Genomic DNA, 16,597 nt, shown 5'->3' with positions numbered 1-16,597 from the left:
TAGTGTGGCCCAGGTTGAGAGATGGGGCTCAGTCTGGGTGGGAGCTGTACATTTCATTTGCTGGTTTTCCTGGTAACACAATCAAAATTATCATCCCAAAACATAAGTCTTGAAAAAATATAGAACCTTAATGTTATGTTATGATAGGAACACTTATTTGAATGGATGTGGATAACATAGATGTGGCACTCATAATCATGACAAGGCACCTGTAATGACTTTATGATTTCTTACATGTCATGATTATGAGTGTTACATCTACTGTATGTAATGCATAGTGTTAGCCTTATGACTGCCTTTACATGTATTTGTGTGAGCGCTTGTATGTGTGTGTGTGTGTGGTGTCGCGGTTGAAGGAGAGACAATGTATAAAAAGATAATCATACAGCATCTTTAACTTACCAGAATGAAAATGCAAGGAGCAGACTTTCATCGACATCGGGATAATGTGGAAGGTTATATTTGGTCATCTTACAGCCAAGGAGCCGACGACTGTTTGTTATCTCAGATGTTTGGAGGTTCTGCCTCCGAGCAGGAACCGGTGAAAAGTTAAACCATTAGCGATTTTTTTCCCCACGTCTGTTATGTGGAGCTGCTGCAGCCACAACACAGCAACAGGCTACCAGGGTTTACAGAATAATGTAAAGTAACGATTTCACGTAAAACACGACGAAGAGGGAGCACGTCTGTACGCGGTGCGCAGTGGTCTGAAGAGCTGCTAATGGTTCGTCCAGCATGGCGGCTCGCCAGGTGATGACGTAGATTGCGACTCTCTCTATCGGTAGCTTTATTGCCGACCGAGCAGCTGCATCGGTCTGTATGAAAGACTATTTATTTTATTTTATTCCTTTATAGCTCTTACAGTGTGTTTGCAGTGTATTTACATCCAAGGAATAAAAACATTGTGAACCATCAGTTTGAGAGTCATCCATCATCAGTCGGGGATTCTACAGAAATTATTTTTTAATTAAAAATTTTTTTTTTTATTTATTTATTTTTTTTCCATCATTTTTTTTTTTTTTTTTTTCTCTGTGCGGCCCGGTACCAAATGACCCACGGCCCGGTACCGGGCCGCGGCCCGGGGGTTGGGGACCACTGTTTTAAACCACACATAGAAAAGCTGGTCTGTAAGCTTAAGATGAAATTGGGTTTCTTCTTTAGAAACAAATCTTGTTTTTCCCTACACGTTAGGAAATATTTAATTTCAACCACGTTTGTTCCTTTACTGGATTATGGAGACTTGCTGTTTATGAACGCACCTGTCACTTATTTGAGAAAGCTGGACACTGTATATCACTGTGCCCTACGTTTTATTACAGGATGTGGGAATCTTGTCCACCACTGCACTTTGTATGCAACTGCAAATTGTCCGTCTCTATCTGCCCGCAGACTTTCTCGATGGTTAGCGCAGGGGCGTCAATTGGGTATGGCAAGGTATGGCAGCCGCCACACCTTTGCTTCAAGGGTTAAATGTAAATGTTTGTTTTTTTAAATACATTTATGGAATAACTACAAATGCAAATAAGAACAACATGATCGATTTCACTAGTTATTATACACTGCAAAAACTCAAAATCTTAACAAGAATATTTGTCTTATTTCTAGTTAAAATGTCTCATTTTTAGTCTAATTTTTTTTTTTTTTTTTTAATCTCATTACATTTAAGACAAGACTCAAAAACAACCATTTTCACCTGTTTCAAGTAGATTTTCACTTAAAATAAGTGGAAAAATCTGCCAATGGAACAAGATTGTTTTGCTTGTAATGAGAAGATAAATCTTGTCCCACTGGCAGATTTTTCTACTTATTTCAAGTGAAAATTTACTTGAAACAGGTGAAAATGGTCAAATAACAAGTTATTTTCCTGGTGATGACTCTTGTTTTAAGTGTAATGAGATTTTTTGACTAAAAATTAGACATTTTAACTAGAAATAAGACAAATATTCCTGGTAAGATTTTGAGTTTTTGCAGTGAGCGAGACTGCATTTGAAAAAGTTCCAATTTTCTTGACCACACAGATAAACTACATAGCAGACTTCTGTGATGAGTATTTGCTGGACGTGTTGATTGATACTCTAGTTAAGTTCTGTGACTCGTAACCTTGCCATACCTTAGCTTCCACTGAATTGACGCCACTGGGTTAGCGTTCATTTATAAATCTCTTCTTGGGCTGGTTCCCTCTTATTTATGTTCTTACATGTCTCTAATCCTTACAGCGTACGCTCACAGGACGTTCTGCGCATGTTCGTTCCAAGAGCCAACACTGAACTTGGGAAAAAAGCCTTCAGTTACGCTGCTCCCCGGTCATGGAATGACATACAGAACGATCTGAGATTACCTGAACTGATCACTCTGGGGGAATTTCGATCAATTTTAAAGGATCGAGAAACTAGTTCTCTCGGGCAATGTGCTTGTTTTTAATTCAAATGGTGCCAAAAAGTTTTCAAATTATATGAACCCGTTTATGTTGTATGTAATTTGTGTTCCTGACTACAGTGTGTCATTGCTGTTTGTTGTTTTTTGTTGTGTTTTCTGTTGTAATTTATGCTGCCCTCTTGGCCAGGTCGCTCTTGGAAAAGAGATTTTTAATCTCAATGAGTCTTACCTGGGGCCCGTTTCACAAAGCAGGTTTAGTGAGAACTCTGAGTCTGTTAACCCTGAAATGAGGGAAACTCTGAGTTTTCCGTTTCACAAAGGGAGGTAACTCAAACCAGAGAAAGAGGAGTAACTCTAGCCTGTTTCACAAAGAGAGGTAACTTAAGCTCTCGGTCAGTTACCGTAGTAACAGACGCTCTGAATCTAACCTGGTCGGGACCAGGTTTATTTCAGCGAACCTGGAGTTTCTCTCTGTCTCCTCCCTCAGTGGCGTCAATTCAGCCAATGGGTCTTTACGCGATACGCATCTGTTTTCTGCACCACGGACAGCAAGCGGCAAAGTTAGAGAGCAGAAAAGGCGTATCTGACAAAACGCAACGTATTTTATTCACTATGTCAGTGCAACAATATCACAGGGACATCCCAGTTTAACTTCAAACAGTTAAAGTCCAAATGCAAAAAAGAGAGGGAGAGTAAAAAAAAGTCAAATATTTCCCTTAAACAGATGTATAAGAGGATTTATATCTTACTTTGAGATGAACTTGCATAATTAATCCATCAGTGGCTAACAGCCTCGTTAATATATTCTGGACCCATCACTTGCCTTCTTTCTTTTTTTTTTATTGCGTGGTTGTCTGCTTCATTTTAATTTTTGTAAGTTAGTAACACTGCAGAGCGCACTTTTTTTTAACTTTATTTAAAACTTTATTTAAAAGTTCCAATTACAGTCAGAACATTGACCGTGGACAGTCAGGCATCAAGGAATTAAATAAACAAATACAGTATGAGACATAAAGTGGATGAAGTGCATAAGTCATTACATAAGTAACATAAATATAATAAAATAAATCAATTTAAATAAAAAGAAAGAAAATGGCAGGACATATATTATATCTGCAGAGCGCACTAAAAACGAGATTGATAGCGACCACTGTCGTCAGGGACGCTGGGACATTTCAAGATATGAGGGGGGGGGTACAAGTGTTGGGATAGATAATACCTACTGAAATCCATCATGTTGTTCTGATATGCATTTGTAGTTATTTTATATGTATGAAGTAATAGAATACATCAATACAAATAGACACAGAGTAATTCCATAAATGTATTTAAAAAAAAACATTTACATTTTCCCCTGAAGCCGAGGTGTGGCAGCTGCCGTACCCAACGGCCCTGATCTAATTGACAATAAAATTTCATTTTTTTTTTTCAAAATATGCTCTCATACTCGCCATATGCACGTATTAACGCTTCTAACTCCAGTGGCGTGAAGTATGTGGATCTTCAGATGCAAACTAACGTTTCCTCAAAGGGATTTTGTAAATTGAAAAGATAAATAAAGTTAAAAAGAAAAAAAAGAAAATGTGTCGCTCTTTTGTGTCGCCGGTTGCCATGGTGAATCCTTGTATCAGCGCTCTACTGATGCTGGCTTTTTATTTCCCTCACGCTCGCGCTTAACTCCCGGTGAAACTACTTAGAGTTGAGTAAATTACCTCAAATCCGCTGTTCTGGAACCGAAAACTCAGAGTTTCCGATCTCAGAGTAGATCAACTAAGAGTTCAGGATTAGACTCAGTGTTTGTTGAACCTGCTTTGTGAAACGGACCCCTGGTTAAATAAAGGATAATAATAATAAAATTGTTTTTTTGAGAACCAAACAAATTAATTAACACACACACACACATATTCAATTTTAAGAAAAATGTAAAAAAAAAAAAAGTCCAACTGTGCAGCAGCAATTAACATATTTACAGCCTGCTTCAAAATTTGGTTTTGCATATCCATAACTACAATGTGTCGTACATGACAATTGTAGTTTTTTTGTATTTTTTGTTTAGTTCTTTGTATTTTGAAACCTGCGTCTGTGTTTCAGTTCTGTCTTGACTTCCCTGGTTCCCATCTGCCCTGATTGTCTCCACCTGTGTCTCGTTAACCCTTTTGTGTATATCTGGTCTTGTCTTTCCCTGCTCCCTGCTGGTCCGTACTGTTTCCTCTCTCCATGTGGCATGTCAGGTTTTTGTTGTTTTTGATCCTGTTTAAGCTCTGGTTTTTTTGAAATCCTACTCAGCAGCGTTTTTGGTTTTGTTAAGATAATAAATCACCGTTTTTTTTTTTCTTTTAACGCCTGCCTCCTGGTCTCTCCTGCGTTTGAGTCCTAATCAACCAACTCTTGACAGTACCAGTAAATCAGGTAAAAATATAAAAAGCAATACATTTATGGCGGCAGGCCAAGTCTCATGGTTTCTGGTCCAGAATGGCCGTCAGTGGAGCTCCAACTCCATACATAGTCTACAGCCAGGTCCCGCTTGTTAAACCCGGTGGTCGTTGCTGATTTCTGCGTCAAAACCTCATTTTAAACTGGATATTCTGCCACTAAGGTTCACTGGTACCTCCAGCATGGGTCAGCTGAAGGAGCCGAGAGCCTTGGCTAACTTTGATTGACACCAGAAGGGTGTTTTCCAAATTTAAGTTAAGCTTGCCTCATAAAACAAGGTAGCTACATGACATCCAAGTGCCAACATCTAACCTCCAGAAGGAGCAACTAAGATTCACCGTGGTGTCTCGACTGATGGCTGGAGGCTAGCTGCAAAAGCAAGTCAATGTCCATTGACTTTCATGTTAAAATATCCAACTTTTGAGCAGAAATAAACATTTACAGCCTGGTTAAATGTTTTGGTCTAAATCGTTTGATCTTGCATCCATGAAAACTCTTGAGGGTGAATTTTTTTCATTCCACGTTGGAAGAATTTATATAGAGAAATTAATGTATATATGACTGACAGTCGGCTCAGCCGTAAACGTCAGGCTACTGCGCTTAGCAAAGCATTCAGCTATTTGTTCTAACCCAGCATTGGCTAAACACCACAGTAATTTTTTTAAATTTTTACATTAAATCGACATGTGAAACAGGATATGCCACTGTAAATGTCTGCTGGTTGCTCCGGTGCAATTTAAGTGGGTATCAACCAAAAGAACTGGTAGCTAAAGCCAACTTTAATCAACATACGGTGGGCGTTTCTGTCGGTTTCCTAAGCAACATGATAGAGAGCTGCACATTTTCCTGCTTTTGTTCAGTTTTTGTTTCCACAAATAAAAACGAGTCCTCCTTTTTGCTTCCTGCCTCCGCAGCGTTCTCCGTGCACCACGCCCTGACATATCCCAGTAGCAGCAATACTTAAGTGGTTTTATCAGGCCCACATTTCTGTACAATGTTGCCTCAGGTCATTCAATTTTGGGTCAATTTGTTTATCTCTTCAGCATTTCAATCACACTGATGCCTGGACTCGGTTGAGCCTTTGTGACACCTTTGCTTGAGATCATTGTCCTCACAATGCTTTAGCTGGTGAACAGATGGCCTCATATTTGACTCTAGGATCTATTTTATACGGCAGGTACGGGGAACTGACTTTATGTAATAATTGCTTGGGGGTCATGTTCTGGGTCTTTAGAAAGCACCTAGACACAACGTCCGTTGTAATAGATGCTATATAAATTGAATTGAAGTCCTTTTGAGTAACTGTCTTGAATGTTTCGTCTGATGAATCTCTCCCACTGAAGAATGACTGCTTTAAATCCTGCCCAGATCAACGAGCATGTCGTTGCTGAATGTCTATTCTGTGATTGTGTTAACATACATCTGAATGACCTGAGCAGCAACTGACCAAAACATCTGCCTTTACAGTGGTGCTCATACTAGCTGATGGTGGATTTGATTAACAGCACCCGAGTGCTCATTAATTCCTTTTGACGCTATATGGGTACTCTCACTCTTCCTCCTCATATTGGCTTACTATTTGTCAAAAAAATGATAGTGTAATATTTCATGTGTTGCTCATCTGATGGCAATATGATGAATACATTTTATTTTAAAGAAAATGTAAAGTGAATACAAGCTGCGGTACTGTTGATACTGTTATCCTGTATACTGGAGCACCTCAAGGCTGTGTACTCACACCTGTCTTGTTTTCTTTGTAAACCAGTGAAATGTAAATTTCTAACTCCACCCCCCATATACTGATGACGCAGTGCTGTTGATCTCTTGCAGGCAGGGAAAACCATTAATCAGTCGACATATGGTGGGATGATAGTGCCCTTGTTAATCAGTGAAAGTAAGACAAAGGAGTGGGTTATTGTCAGGTGCTACAAGGCTCATCAGGATTTACCATTTGTTGTGATTCCTGATCAGTCTGTAGGTGGATTAGAACAATTTCAATGATTAAGAGGGCTCTTTGATAACACTTTAATTTCCTGCTAACATAGAGTACACCTTTTACAAAAACCAATGCACCGTCTGTATCTGCTCCGAAACTGAACCTGTATTTTTTATTTAACCATCTTGCCAGGTGAAAGTTTGAGAACAAATTCTCATTTACAAACAAGACCTGTATGAGATAAACAAGACCATTTTAGAAATGTATACATGGCTTGTCAAAAGCATCCTAACATTTAGTATGTGTTCCTGGCACGCTAAAACACTGGTTAACAACTAAAATAGTGACCAGAGTATTGAACATGGCCAGTAGAATTACTATCAAAGACCAGAGACACATAAGATACATACATAAAACACAGATGATGCTCAGTTCTGGCCCCTCTGTATTGTCAATGAACTCAAAACTATTTTATTTTTATTTATTTAACCTTTATTTACCCAGGCAAGCAATTTAAGAACAATTTCTTATTTACAAATGCAGCCTGAAAACTAGCTATAGTGGCTTGACCCATAATAGCCAACTCACACAGGAACCATATTACTTTATGTTGCTGTTATGTGTTGGGTGATCGATTTTCTTTTATATATTTGTGAAGTCTGAGAAAAATGAAGCCTGAGGAAAATTTCCACATCTGTGAACAATACATGGTATTTTACGATCACTATTAAAATGCTTCGAACGGCTTGGAAAATAATTTTATGAATTAAACTACCTCAAACTTTTATTTAGACTGATTATATATATCCAACGACGGAGTATTAGGGCCAAACAAAAAAAGGAAATTACGAGAATAAAGTCATAATGTAATGAGAATAAAGTCGTAAAATTACAAGAATAAAGTCGTAAAATTATGAGAATAAAGTCATAATATTACGAGAATAAAGTCGTAAAATTACGAGAATAAAGTCATAATATTACGAGAATAAAGTCGTAATATATTATAAATATAACTTCACAAGATGCTCAATATTCCTCATTTTAACACAGGGAGAAGAAGCTCTTCCTGTTAGAGTTCTCATAAATTATATTCTCATAATATTACGACTTTATTTTCGTAATTTTACGACTTTATTCTCGCAACATTACGACTTTATTCTCGTAATATTACGACTTTATTCTCGTAATATTACGACTTTATTCTCGTAATATTACGACTTTATTCTATTACGACTTTATTCTCGCAACATTACGACTTTATTCTCATTATATTATGACTTTATTCTCGTAATGTCCAATGTTTTTTGTCTTAGTTTGGCCCTAATACTCCGTCGTAATATCCTGACAGTTGAAATCCTTATAAAATGTTTCAGAGTAAATTATATAGTGATGATAGCCCCCGTCTACCAATCTTAAACGGGAGGATTATTTCTATCGTTATAATTGTTATTAAAAGTCAGAATATTGAAATAAGAGAAAAGATTTGGGAAGAAAAGGGGAGGTTTGTCGCCCTCTTGCGGCCGGTGGCGGGAGCGCGGCTCCGCGGAGGCGGCGGCAGATAAGAGCGCGCTGCTGTCCCTGCAGCCGCAGTTGTGTTGAGTGGATAAAGCGATGCGTCTGCGGAGGATGGCGGAGCACTAAATAAAACCCCCAAACTCGGAGAGGAGCCAAACAGAGTAACCTGACGAAAGGAAATTCAACATTCTGCAAGGTGAGAACTTTAAAATCCGTACTAAAGGTGAAAATCCCGGTAACAAAACTGGCTGCAGCCTCTTATGCCATCCAAAGGGCACTTATTACCTAAATATAATGATTTACTTCCTGCTGTTGTACGAACTTCGTTGGTAGGACGTGTTGGGGTTTATGCATTTTGTCCACGCAGTTAACATGTATAAATGAGCAGTTTTGCGGGGTGTTTGTTGAGATACGACTTGGAGGCAGAGGTTGGTCCCTCTCTCCAGATATAGAAAGTCACTGCTTGTGTTTGTTCTGCAGTGGTAATCCCGGATTTTCTTTAAGCTTCCAGTTCCTCTGCCACCAACATGCTCAGCCTGAAATAAACCCTCACCAGCAGTACTCGAGTTGTAAAAAAAAATCAGGGGGGATGGTGGATTTTATCATATGTATGTATATATGTATATACAAATAATATAATATATTACAAATAATAGCAGTGACCAAAACACCTGCAGAAATACTGCAGGAATGACATAGCAGCAGTTAAATGCAGCCTTCTGTAAGCTTTAAATATCCACTGGGCTTACATCAAATACATCAAAACACAACAATAAAAAACAGTTTTCTGAACTTATCAATATGATTCTGTCCTTCACAGGATAAGTAAAATGGATCACTGCAAAAACTCAAAATAAGAATATTTGTCCTATTTCTAGTTAAAATGTCTCATTTTAGTAAAAAATCTTATTACACTTAAAACAAGACTCATCACTGGAAAAAACAACAATGTTCACCTGTTTCAAGTAGATTTTCACTTAAAATAAGTAGAAAAATCTGCCAGTGGAACAAGATTTTTTTTGCTTGTAATGAGAAGATAAATCTTGTCCCACTGGCAGATTTTTCTACTTTTTTCAAGTGAACATTTACTTGAAACAGGTGAAAATGGTCAAATAAGTTATTTTTCTGGTGTTATTTTTCTGGTGATGACTCTAAATGTTGAAATAGCAGTAAAACCACATTCATTGATGAAATGACATAAGGGATGGAAAGGGGGGATGGCAGTTTTACAGAGGGGATGATTTTGACCGTTTTTATTTCAGGGGGGATGCCATCCCCCCTCATCCCCCCTCAACTCCAGTACTGCTCACCAGGGTCCACACGAGGAGTTATCCTGATATACAAGCCAATCAGTAGCATGCCCCCCTCTTTATTTTGTCTTGTGTGATGCACTTTATCCTAGTGAGTATTTACAATTTCCCCAGTAGATCAAAAAGTGTTTTTAAAGCTTTACATAAATTATAAATCTGCACTGATAATTCAGGTTTTGCTAAAAAACATTTTCATCTTGGATGCAGTTGCAGTCAGACCGTGAGATTTATGCCCTTGAGTGTTTAGAGAGTGCGTCCCAACCTTTTGAGGATCAGCTCCCCCACCTGCACCAGATAAAATCCCCTCAATGCAACAAACTCAGGCGCAGAGGCGGCCTGACTGCTGAATCAACAACAAGCAAGCCCTCAGCCCCTCATCCCCTTCCTAAAGCCCTGGGCTGCTGTCTCCACCTCTCCAGGGGTATGAACCTGCAGTTTCAAGCCCACGTTGAGATGCACCGACCCACACAAGAGTTTGTGTGACTGTGCTTTTTGTTGTTTCTGTTTCTCGCCCACGCTGTGCTCTCCTGTGTGCCGTTTCCCCCCCCTCTCCTGTAATGACAGCTCTGAATGCCTGATAACAAGCTCTCCGTGGGCTTCGAGTGCAGAGCTGTGATGAAAGTTCTGCAGTGCTCCTCTCTCTCTTTCTGCACACCCTGTTTTTCTTTTTTTCCCCCTCCATCTCACATAAATTTGCCGTTTCTGCCCCCTCATCGATTTTTATGTGGGCGACCGGAGCTCGCTCGGCTGCAGCTGGGTCCCAGCTCTTGACAGAATTAGCGCCAGCACACTAAAGCTTTTCTTTTTAATCATCCCACTGCAGAAGGCCTCGCTCCTCAGCTGCCAGCATGATGAAAGACTGCCTGCAGTTTCTCATCGAGCCAGCCAAAAAGCTTAAGATCCGACTCAAGGTACGGGACTCCCTGCGATAGAGCTGCGTCTCCGTCTGCAAGTGTCAAATACATCTACAGAATAGGGTTTTCTTTTATCTCGCCTTTTTCTGTTCCAGGAGTCTCGTAAGAAAGTGAAGCACGAGAAGAAGGAGCCCCTGGTGGAAAGTCAGTTGTTTATCATGGAGCTGGCCCGGGAGCTGAACAGAATCTGCCAGGTAAGCTTTTCTCCCGTCTTGGTCTCCGCCGTCACACGCAGCCCTCCGGCTCATTTGCATCTCGTCAAACCGTAGAAATCCAACATCCTGGGCCACATCTGGACCTGCGAGGACGTCTGGCCGGCCAGCGTGTGCCGCGACTTCATCGTGGACTGGGCCGCGGTTCTGGAGAAGAGAGTACAGGTACAACACCGGTGCCACGTTCCCTTCTAGCAGAAGAAACAGACTTTTCAGAGTGTTTTTTTAAAAAGTCTCCATTTGTGATTCAGAAGAAGATCATGCCCTCAGACTACCAGTATGAGAAGCCAGAGAAGAGGGACTGGAAGGGACACCTCCTGTGCATCCTGGAGACGGGGGGCGAGTACGACATGGGGCCCTACAAGCGGGTCATCATGGACTGGACCCGGGAGATTAAAAGCAGGCCCCAGGTGAATACACGATGGGGCGGCGATTAAAGCCTGACCCAGTTTCCCTCCCTGTATCTGATAAAGATGATTAGGCTAAACCTCGACCTTGAACCTCATTGTGTCATGTGCGGATTGTGCCAGGGGTTCTGATCACAAGTTAGTCGCCATGTTAATTGTGTCTGACCCGTTGTGTGCAGCCCACCGTGTGGCCCGGCGAGCCGGTGCTGATGATGCTGGACGACCTGGAGTTCCAGTGGAAGAGAGGCCGCCTGCCCAACCTGCTCCCGGCCATGGAGCTCGTCATGCTGGCCGTGCTGAACGCCGACAGCCCCACCAAGGTAAAATAACCAGTGCACCAGTCTCTCCTGGGCTTTGAAGGACTGGAAACATGAAAAAAAAAAAAAATAGTGACAAGACTTTGAGGTATCACACTAGGGCTGCACGATTAATCGTTAAAAAAATCGCGATCTCGATTCATGCTTGAACGCAATCTCATTTCCAAATGACGACGATTTAAAAATATTTTTTTTTAATTTTTTTGAAAAGGGTGCCTGAAAGGGTGTTCAACTCAGGGAGGAACAAATATTGTTCAAAATTGTTATTATTGTTTAAATTATTCAAAGGTTTGTGTAAAGAAGACAAGAGATGTTTATTGTTATTATATTTTTGTTCAGCTGTTGCAAAGTTAAAGTAATAAGTGCAATAAATTTTATATTGGAAAAAAATCGTGAGAGAATCGTGATCTCAATTCTAAGCAAAAAAATCGTGATTCTCATTTTGTCCAGAATCGTGCAGCCCTATAACACACTGTACTAAACATCTGATCTTACTGCCCAACCTTTGATTTTTCTAACGTAAGACTTCATGCTGTCTGTTTGTGCAGGAGGACGTGACAAAGCAGTGGCTGGTGAAGAAGCAGAGGAACCAGAGGATCGGTGAGTACATGCCACTACTGAGCAGAGGTCATCGCGTTTACCTGGACATCCCATCATGTCACGTAGACAGACTTAAAACTGCTAAAAAGCTGTCTTTAACGAGTGAAATGCAGTTGATTCTACCTGTAAATTCAGACAGTAATATGATGTAATGTTCTGCTTTCCATCTAAGTACCTAAAAGTGTCAAATGAACGGAGAAAGAAGTATGTAATCACAGTTTTTATCTTCATCTTGCAGATGCCGTCCGCTACATCCCCCACAATGGTGAGTTAGAGTTCCTCACTGATGCTGAAGTCACTGCCCCTTTAATTTAAATGATCTAGAAGTGTTGCGTTGCTGCATATTAATACATTGTGACGGTAGATTGTTAATGTACTTTATTTATATAGCACTTTACTGCCACCTCTAGGTGAGCCAAAGGGCTTTACAGAATAAAAAATACAACATACAATCATAAGGTAGAGCAAAAAATAAATAGAAAAAGAGTAAAAAAAGTGTCACACACTACTGGGTATTAAAAGCCAATCTAAATAAATAGGTTTTAAGCCTTGATTTAAAAAGGCCCAGGTCAGAGATAGTGCGTAAGTTGCAGGGGAGCTTGTTCCAGAGCCGGGGGGGCAATGGAAAAGGCTCCGTCACTCCAGCGCTTGAACTTTGACCTGCGCACTTCCAACAACAGTTGGTTTGAGGATCTCAGCGCACCGTTAAACGCTCCGATAAATAGGGTGGGGCAAGGCCATTGAGGGCTTTAAAAACAAACATTAAAAGTTTAAAATCAATTCTAAAATGGACAGGAAGCCAATGGAGTGAATAGAGGACCGGAGTAATGTTCTCACGTCTTTTAGTGTTAGTTAAAAGACGGGCAGCTGCATTCTGCACTAGGTGAAGGCGGCCAATAGAGGACTTGGAGACGCCAACATATAGTGCATTACAATAGTCTAATCGTGAGCTGATTAGAGCGTGAACAGCTTTTTCCAGGTCTTAATTGTCTTAATAGTTAACGTACTGTTGATGATACAGTTTAGAAAGGACTCTACAAAAGACAAGTCAAAAAAAGAAAGAAAAACGGACCAAATAAAAGTCAGTCAAGTTAAGAACAACACATGCAGAAAAATTCAGAATAGTAACTGTGAATTTAATCTTGGCAGATGAATAATATCCTGACCCACCGTTCTGAATGAGTGTAATCTTGTACTGTTCAGCCAGAACGACCGGACACTTTTGTTTTGCAAGTCCTTGCGTGGTGGCTGCATCCAAAAATATTAGTTAAAACTCTCTCACAGAGAAAACTACACAAGAAAGTATAGATAGGATTTCACATTTTCAAATGCGTGTGTACAGATTTTAGAGCAACATCGAACTAACGTCTTTTTCAGGGAAGATATTGCTTCTTTCAGTAAAGCGTTGCTGAACCACATCTGCTTCTGACTTGGTATTAAAGAGTCCTGCAGCTAAACCGGCCCACAGAAAACATTTGGTGCATGATAAATTAAATAAATAAGAAAATCACAATATTAAGCACCAAAGATAAGTTGCTAAAGAAGAGCAGTCTCGTTCAAACCGGTCTAAATGAGAAAATTCCCGAGTCCAAATCCATCCATTCGAGGAAGTTATTGAAAAGTGATGACCTTGTCAACTTTTTAAAAACTAATCTGAAGTAATATCAAATTGAATATGAGTTTATATTTTTAATTACAAATCTCAGATTTAGCCTCAATCTAGCTCAGTAAAAAAGTTGAATAACTGCATCCCCTGTTTAATTAGATTTTCTACAGCGTCCCCAACTGTTTTGGAACAAAGCTCCAGTTAATCATTTACCCGTCTCTCCCTGCTCCTAACGAGATGCTGGCGTCAGCGCTGCGGGCCAGATGGGCTTCTGCCGCGCTCCTGTTGCACGGCGGCTGCAGAGCTGCAAATCCAGCATCATGCATAATTCTCTCTTAATTATGTGATGATGTGAAAAACCTTCCAGCTATGGGCGATTATTCAGACATCTCGCCAACATGGAGCAATATTACGAGGAGTTTATGGTCCAGTCTCCCTAATGGATGTAGTGTCTGAAGGAAATATCAGATTAAATGTTGTTTTACTGCCTGTCTCATAGATTTTGCAGGTTCAGAGCTGCAGAGAACATCAAAGTTGAAGGCTGAGCATCGAGTAATCCAGTATATTTGGCAGGGGGTCTAGAGCAGGGATCGGCAACCCACGGCTCTAGAGCCGCATGCGGCTCTTTAGCGCCCCCCTAGTGGCTCCTGCAGCTTTTTCAAAAATGTTTGACCTTTTTTTTTCCTTTTTTTCTTCTTCTTTTTCTTTTTTTTTCTTCCTGTTTCCTTTCCTTTGTAATCACAACATTTCAACTTTTTTCTCGAAATTTTGACTGTTTCCTCGACATTTCAACTTTTTTCTCAACATTTTGACTTTTCCTCGAAATTTTGACTTTTTTCCTCAACATTTTGACTTTTTCTTCAACATTTCGACTTTTTTCTCGAGATTGTACTTCAACATTAATCTCGACATTTCAACTTTTTTCTCGACATTTCGACTTTTTTCTCAACATTTCGACTTTTTTCTCGAAGTGCATAATGAAAAAAAATAAATCTTCCCCTAGTTATAACTAATATAGCTACATGCAGCATGTGTTGCCTTCATTCTAAGGCTTATAAAAGACTTTTAATTTTTTGCGGCTCCAGACATATTTGTTTTTTGCATTTTTGGTCCAATATGGCTCTTTCAACATTTTGGGTTGCCGACCCCTGGTCTAGAGGGATTTAGGGAAATAACTCTGTCTGTCGTATGTTTTTACCTGAAAACGCCTCTCACATTGCGTGTAGTAAAAGTGTTAAAGCACGTTTTTCTTTTTCTTTGCAGTGTGGAACTGGATTTGTGATGCAACAGGTATGAAAATATCTTCATATGCTCCAAATATTTAAAGAGAAAAAGGTATTTATGTGTGAATTTTAACCACGTGCTCTTCGTCTCCAACAGAGGACGTCTGTCTGGACTCCGACTCTGCCAACCCGGACCTGCTCATCTCCGGCGACGACAAGCGGATGCGGTGCGGCCTGCAGCGCCGGGACGTGCCGCGCTGCCAGCAGCGCTTCGACGGCTGGTGGTGCGCCGTGGGGCAGGAGGCCTACGCCTCCGGGCGCCACTACTGGGAGGTGGAGGTGGGCGAGCGGGACTGGCGGCTGGGAGTGGCCAAGGCGTCCGCCGTGAGACAGGGCTTCCCCTCCCTGAACACCAACACGGGGTACCTGACGCTGCGCTTGGAGCGGGGCACGGACCTGAAGGCCCTGACCGTGCCCTCCACCCCTCTGCCGCAGAGCCTGGCGCCCCAGAAGGTCGGCGTGTACCTGGACTACGAGCAGGGCCAGCTGTCCTTCTACGACGTGGACAAGCGCTCGCATTTGTTCACCTACAACGAGAACTTCACGGAGGAACTGTTCCCTCTGTTCGGGACGGTGGAGGTGGTGAAGGACCTGCTGATCAGGCCGGCGGGGGTCCGACAGCCGTGCCTCTGCCCCGGCCCGTGCCTGTGGACCTGAACCGCCCCCATCCCCGGCATCCATTTCATCCTGGCGGACTTGGACCTTCGTCTTCTCGCTCCGGACTAACTGACTCTTGCTGTGAGGTGCCTCCCGTGTTCGGGAACCAGAACCGCCATCCCTCTGCATCACAACGTCCGTTTCTCTGCCTTCATGGAGACATGCAAACATTTAACCATTTGTATTTTGGAGATCAATATTTTATGCCGTAAGGAAACTTTAAAAGAATCTAGAGTTTAATGCCACACGTGAATATGGAAATGCTTTTACCCGAAGTTTTTGTTGTAGAACTTGAAAGATGGAGGCGCTGTGGAGGATGTTTGAGCAGCTTGTGTACGGCCGTCCGGTGCCTGCGCGCGTTAGCAGACCCCCGGCTACAGGTAATCTCAGTCTGGACCGACGCATGTGAGCAGCTAATCTCTCAAACGCTGTTCGACTCTTTGACTCCAGCTTCCTGCAAACACTGTCAGCCGCAGTCTTGTTTGCGCAGCTGTGCTTCGTTTGTTTGTGTGATATAAAGACGGCAACGTCCTTTTTTTTTTTCTCTCTCTAAAATATAAATAAACTACAAATCTTGCATTTGATGGCACATCATTTATACACAAGTTCACCACTGGTAGCTGGATCCAACTGGAGCAGCTCTGACCTCTTGAGGGTCCTGGAGGAGGGATGGGGGTTCCGGTTCATGCTTTCTTTTGGGCTTTTGTGTGGGGAGCACTTCGGGAGTTTTGGTGCACAACAGCCACAGTTTGGTGCACATCGCTGGTAGAATACAGACATGTTTCAGGTAGGAGGTGGACTTTGTCAATGATTTTATTCATAACTTTTACAGACAGAATTTCTAGGTCCAGCCCAGTTGCAGAGGGGGGGTTGATGTTGCCATTGAGACGAGAATCGGCACCATTGAATCGGAGACCGCGGCTCTCAGTAGAAAAAGGTTGGAATGCCTTCTCGGGGTCGGGAGTGACCTGCTGCCTCAGGGGGAGGAGTTGCAGCAGCTTGGGGTCATTGCAGCGGTGCAGACTTCACAC

General features: G+C 41.5%; 1 protein-coding gene across 1 annotated transcript; it reads left to right on the top strand.

The window, feature by feature from the left end:
• Nucleotides 1-8,304: 8,304 nt before the first annotated feature.
• On the top strand, nt 8,305-16,163 carry zgc:194990 (uncharacterized protein LOC568410 homolog). Its single transcript, XM_061708005.1, has 10 exons — nt 8,305-8,456; nt 10,394-10,481; nt 10,580-10,678; nt 10,754-10,861; nt 10,948-11,106; nt 11,283-11,423; nt 11,969-12,020; nt 12,259-12,285; nt 14,890-14,916; nt 15,007-16,163. The coding sequence occupies exons 2-10, from the start codon at nt 10,419-10,421 to the stop codon at nt 15,564-15,566; spliced, it is 1,236 nt and encodes a 411-aa protein (XP_061563989.1). The 5' UTR covers nt 8,305-8,456; nt 10,394-10,418; the 3' UTR covers nt 15,567-16,163.
• Nucleotides 16,164-16,597: the final 434 nt, after the last annotated feature.

This window comes from Cololabis saira, chromosome 19 (assembly GCF_033807715.1).
Source record: "Cololabis saira isolate AMF1-May2022 chromosome 19, fColSai1.1, whole genome shotgun sequence".
Taxonomy (NCBI): Eukaryota; Metazoa; Chordata; class Actinopteri; order Beloniformes; family Belonidae; genus Cololabis; species Cololabis saira.
The sequence above is the reverse complement of the archived record's forward strand: the minus strand, read 5'-3'. Positions and strand labels throughout refer to the sequence as shown.

Coding starts and splice junctions, on each gene's coding strand:
- zgc:194990 (XM_061708005.1), top strand. CDS start 10,419: ATGATGAAAGACTGCCTGCAGTTTCTCATCGAGCCAGCCAAAAAGCTT. Junction 10,862..10,947: donor TTCTGGAGAAGAGAGTACAG/GTACAACACCGG, acceptor TTTGTGATTCAG/AAGAAGATCATGCCCTCAGA. Junction 11,107..11,282: donor AGATTAAAAGCAGGCCCCAG/GTGAATACACGA, acceptor CGTTGTGTGCAG/CCCACCGTGTGGCCCGGCGA.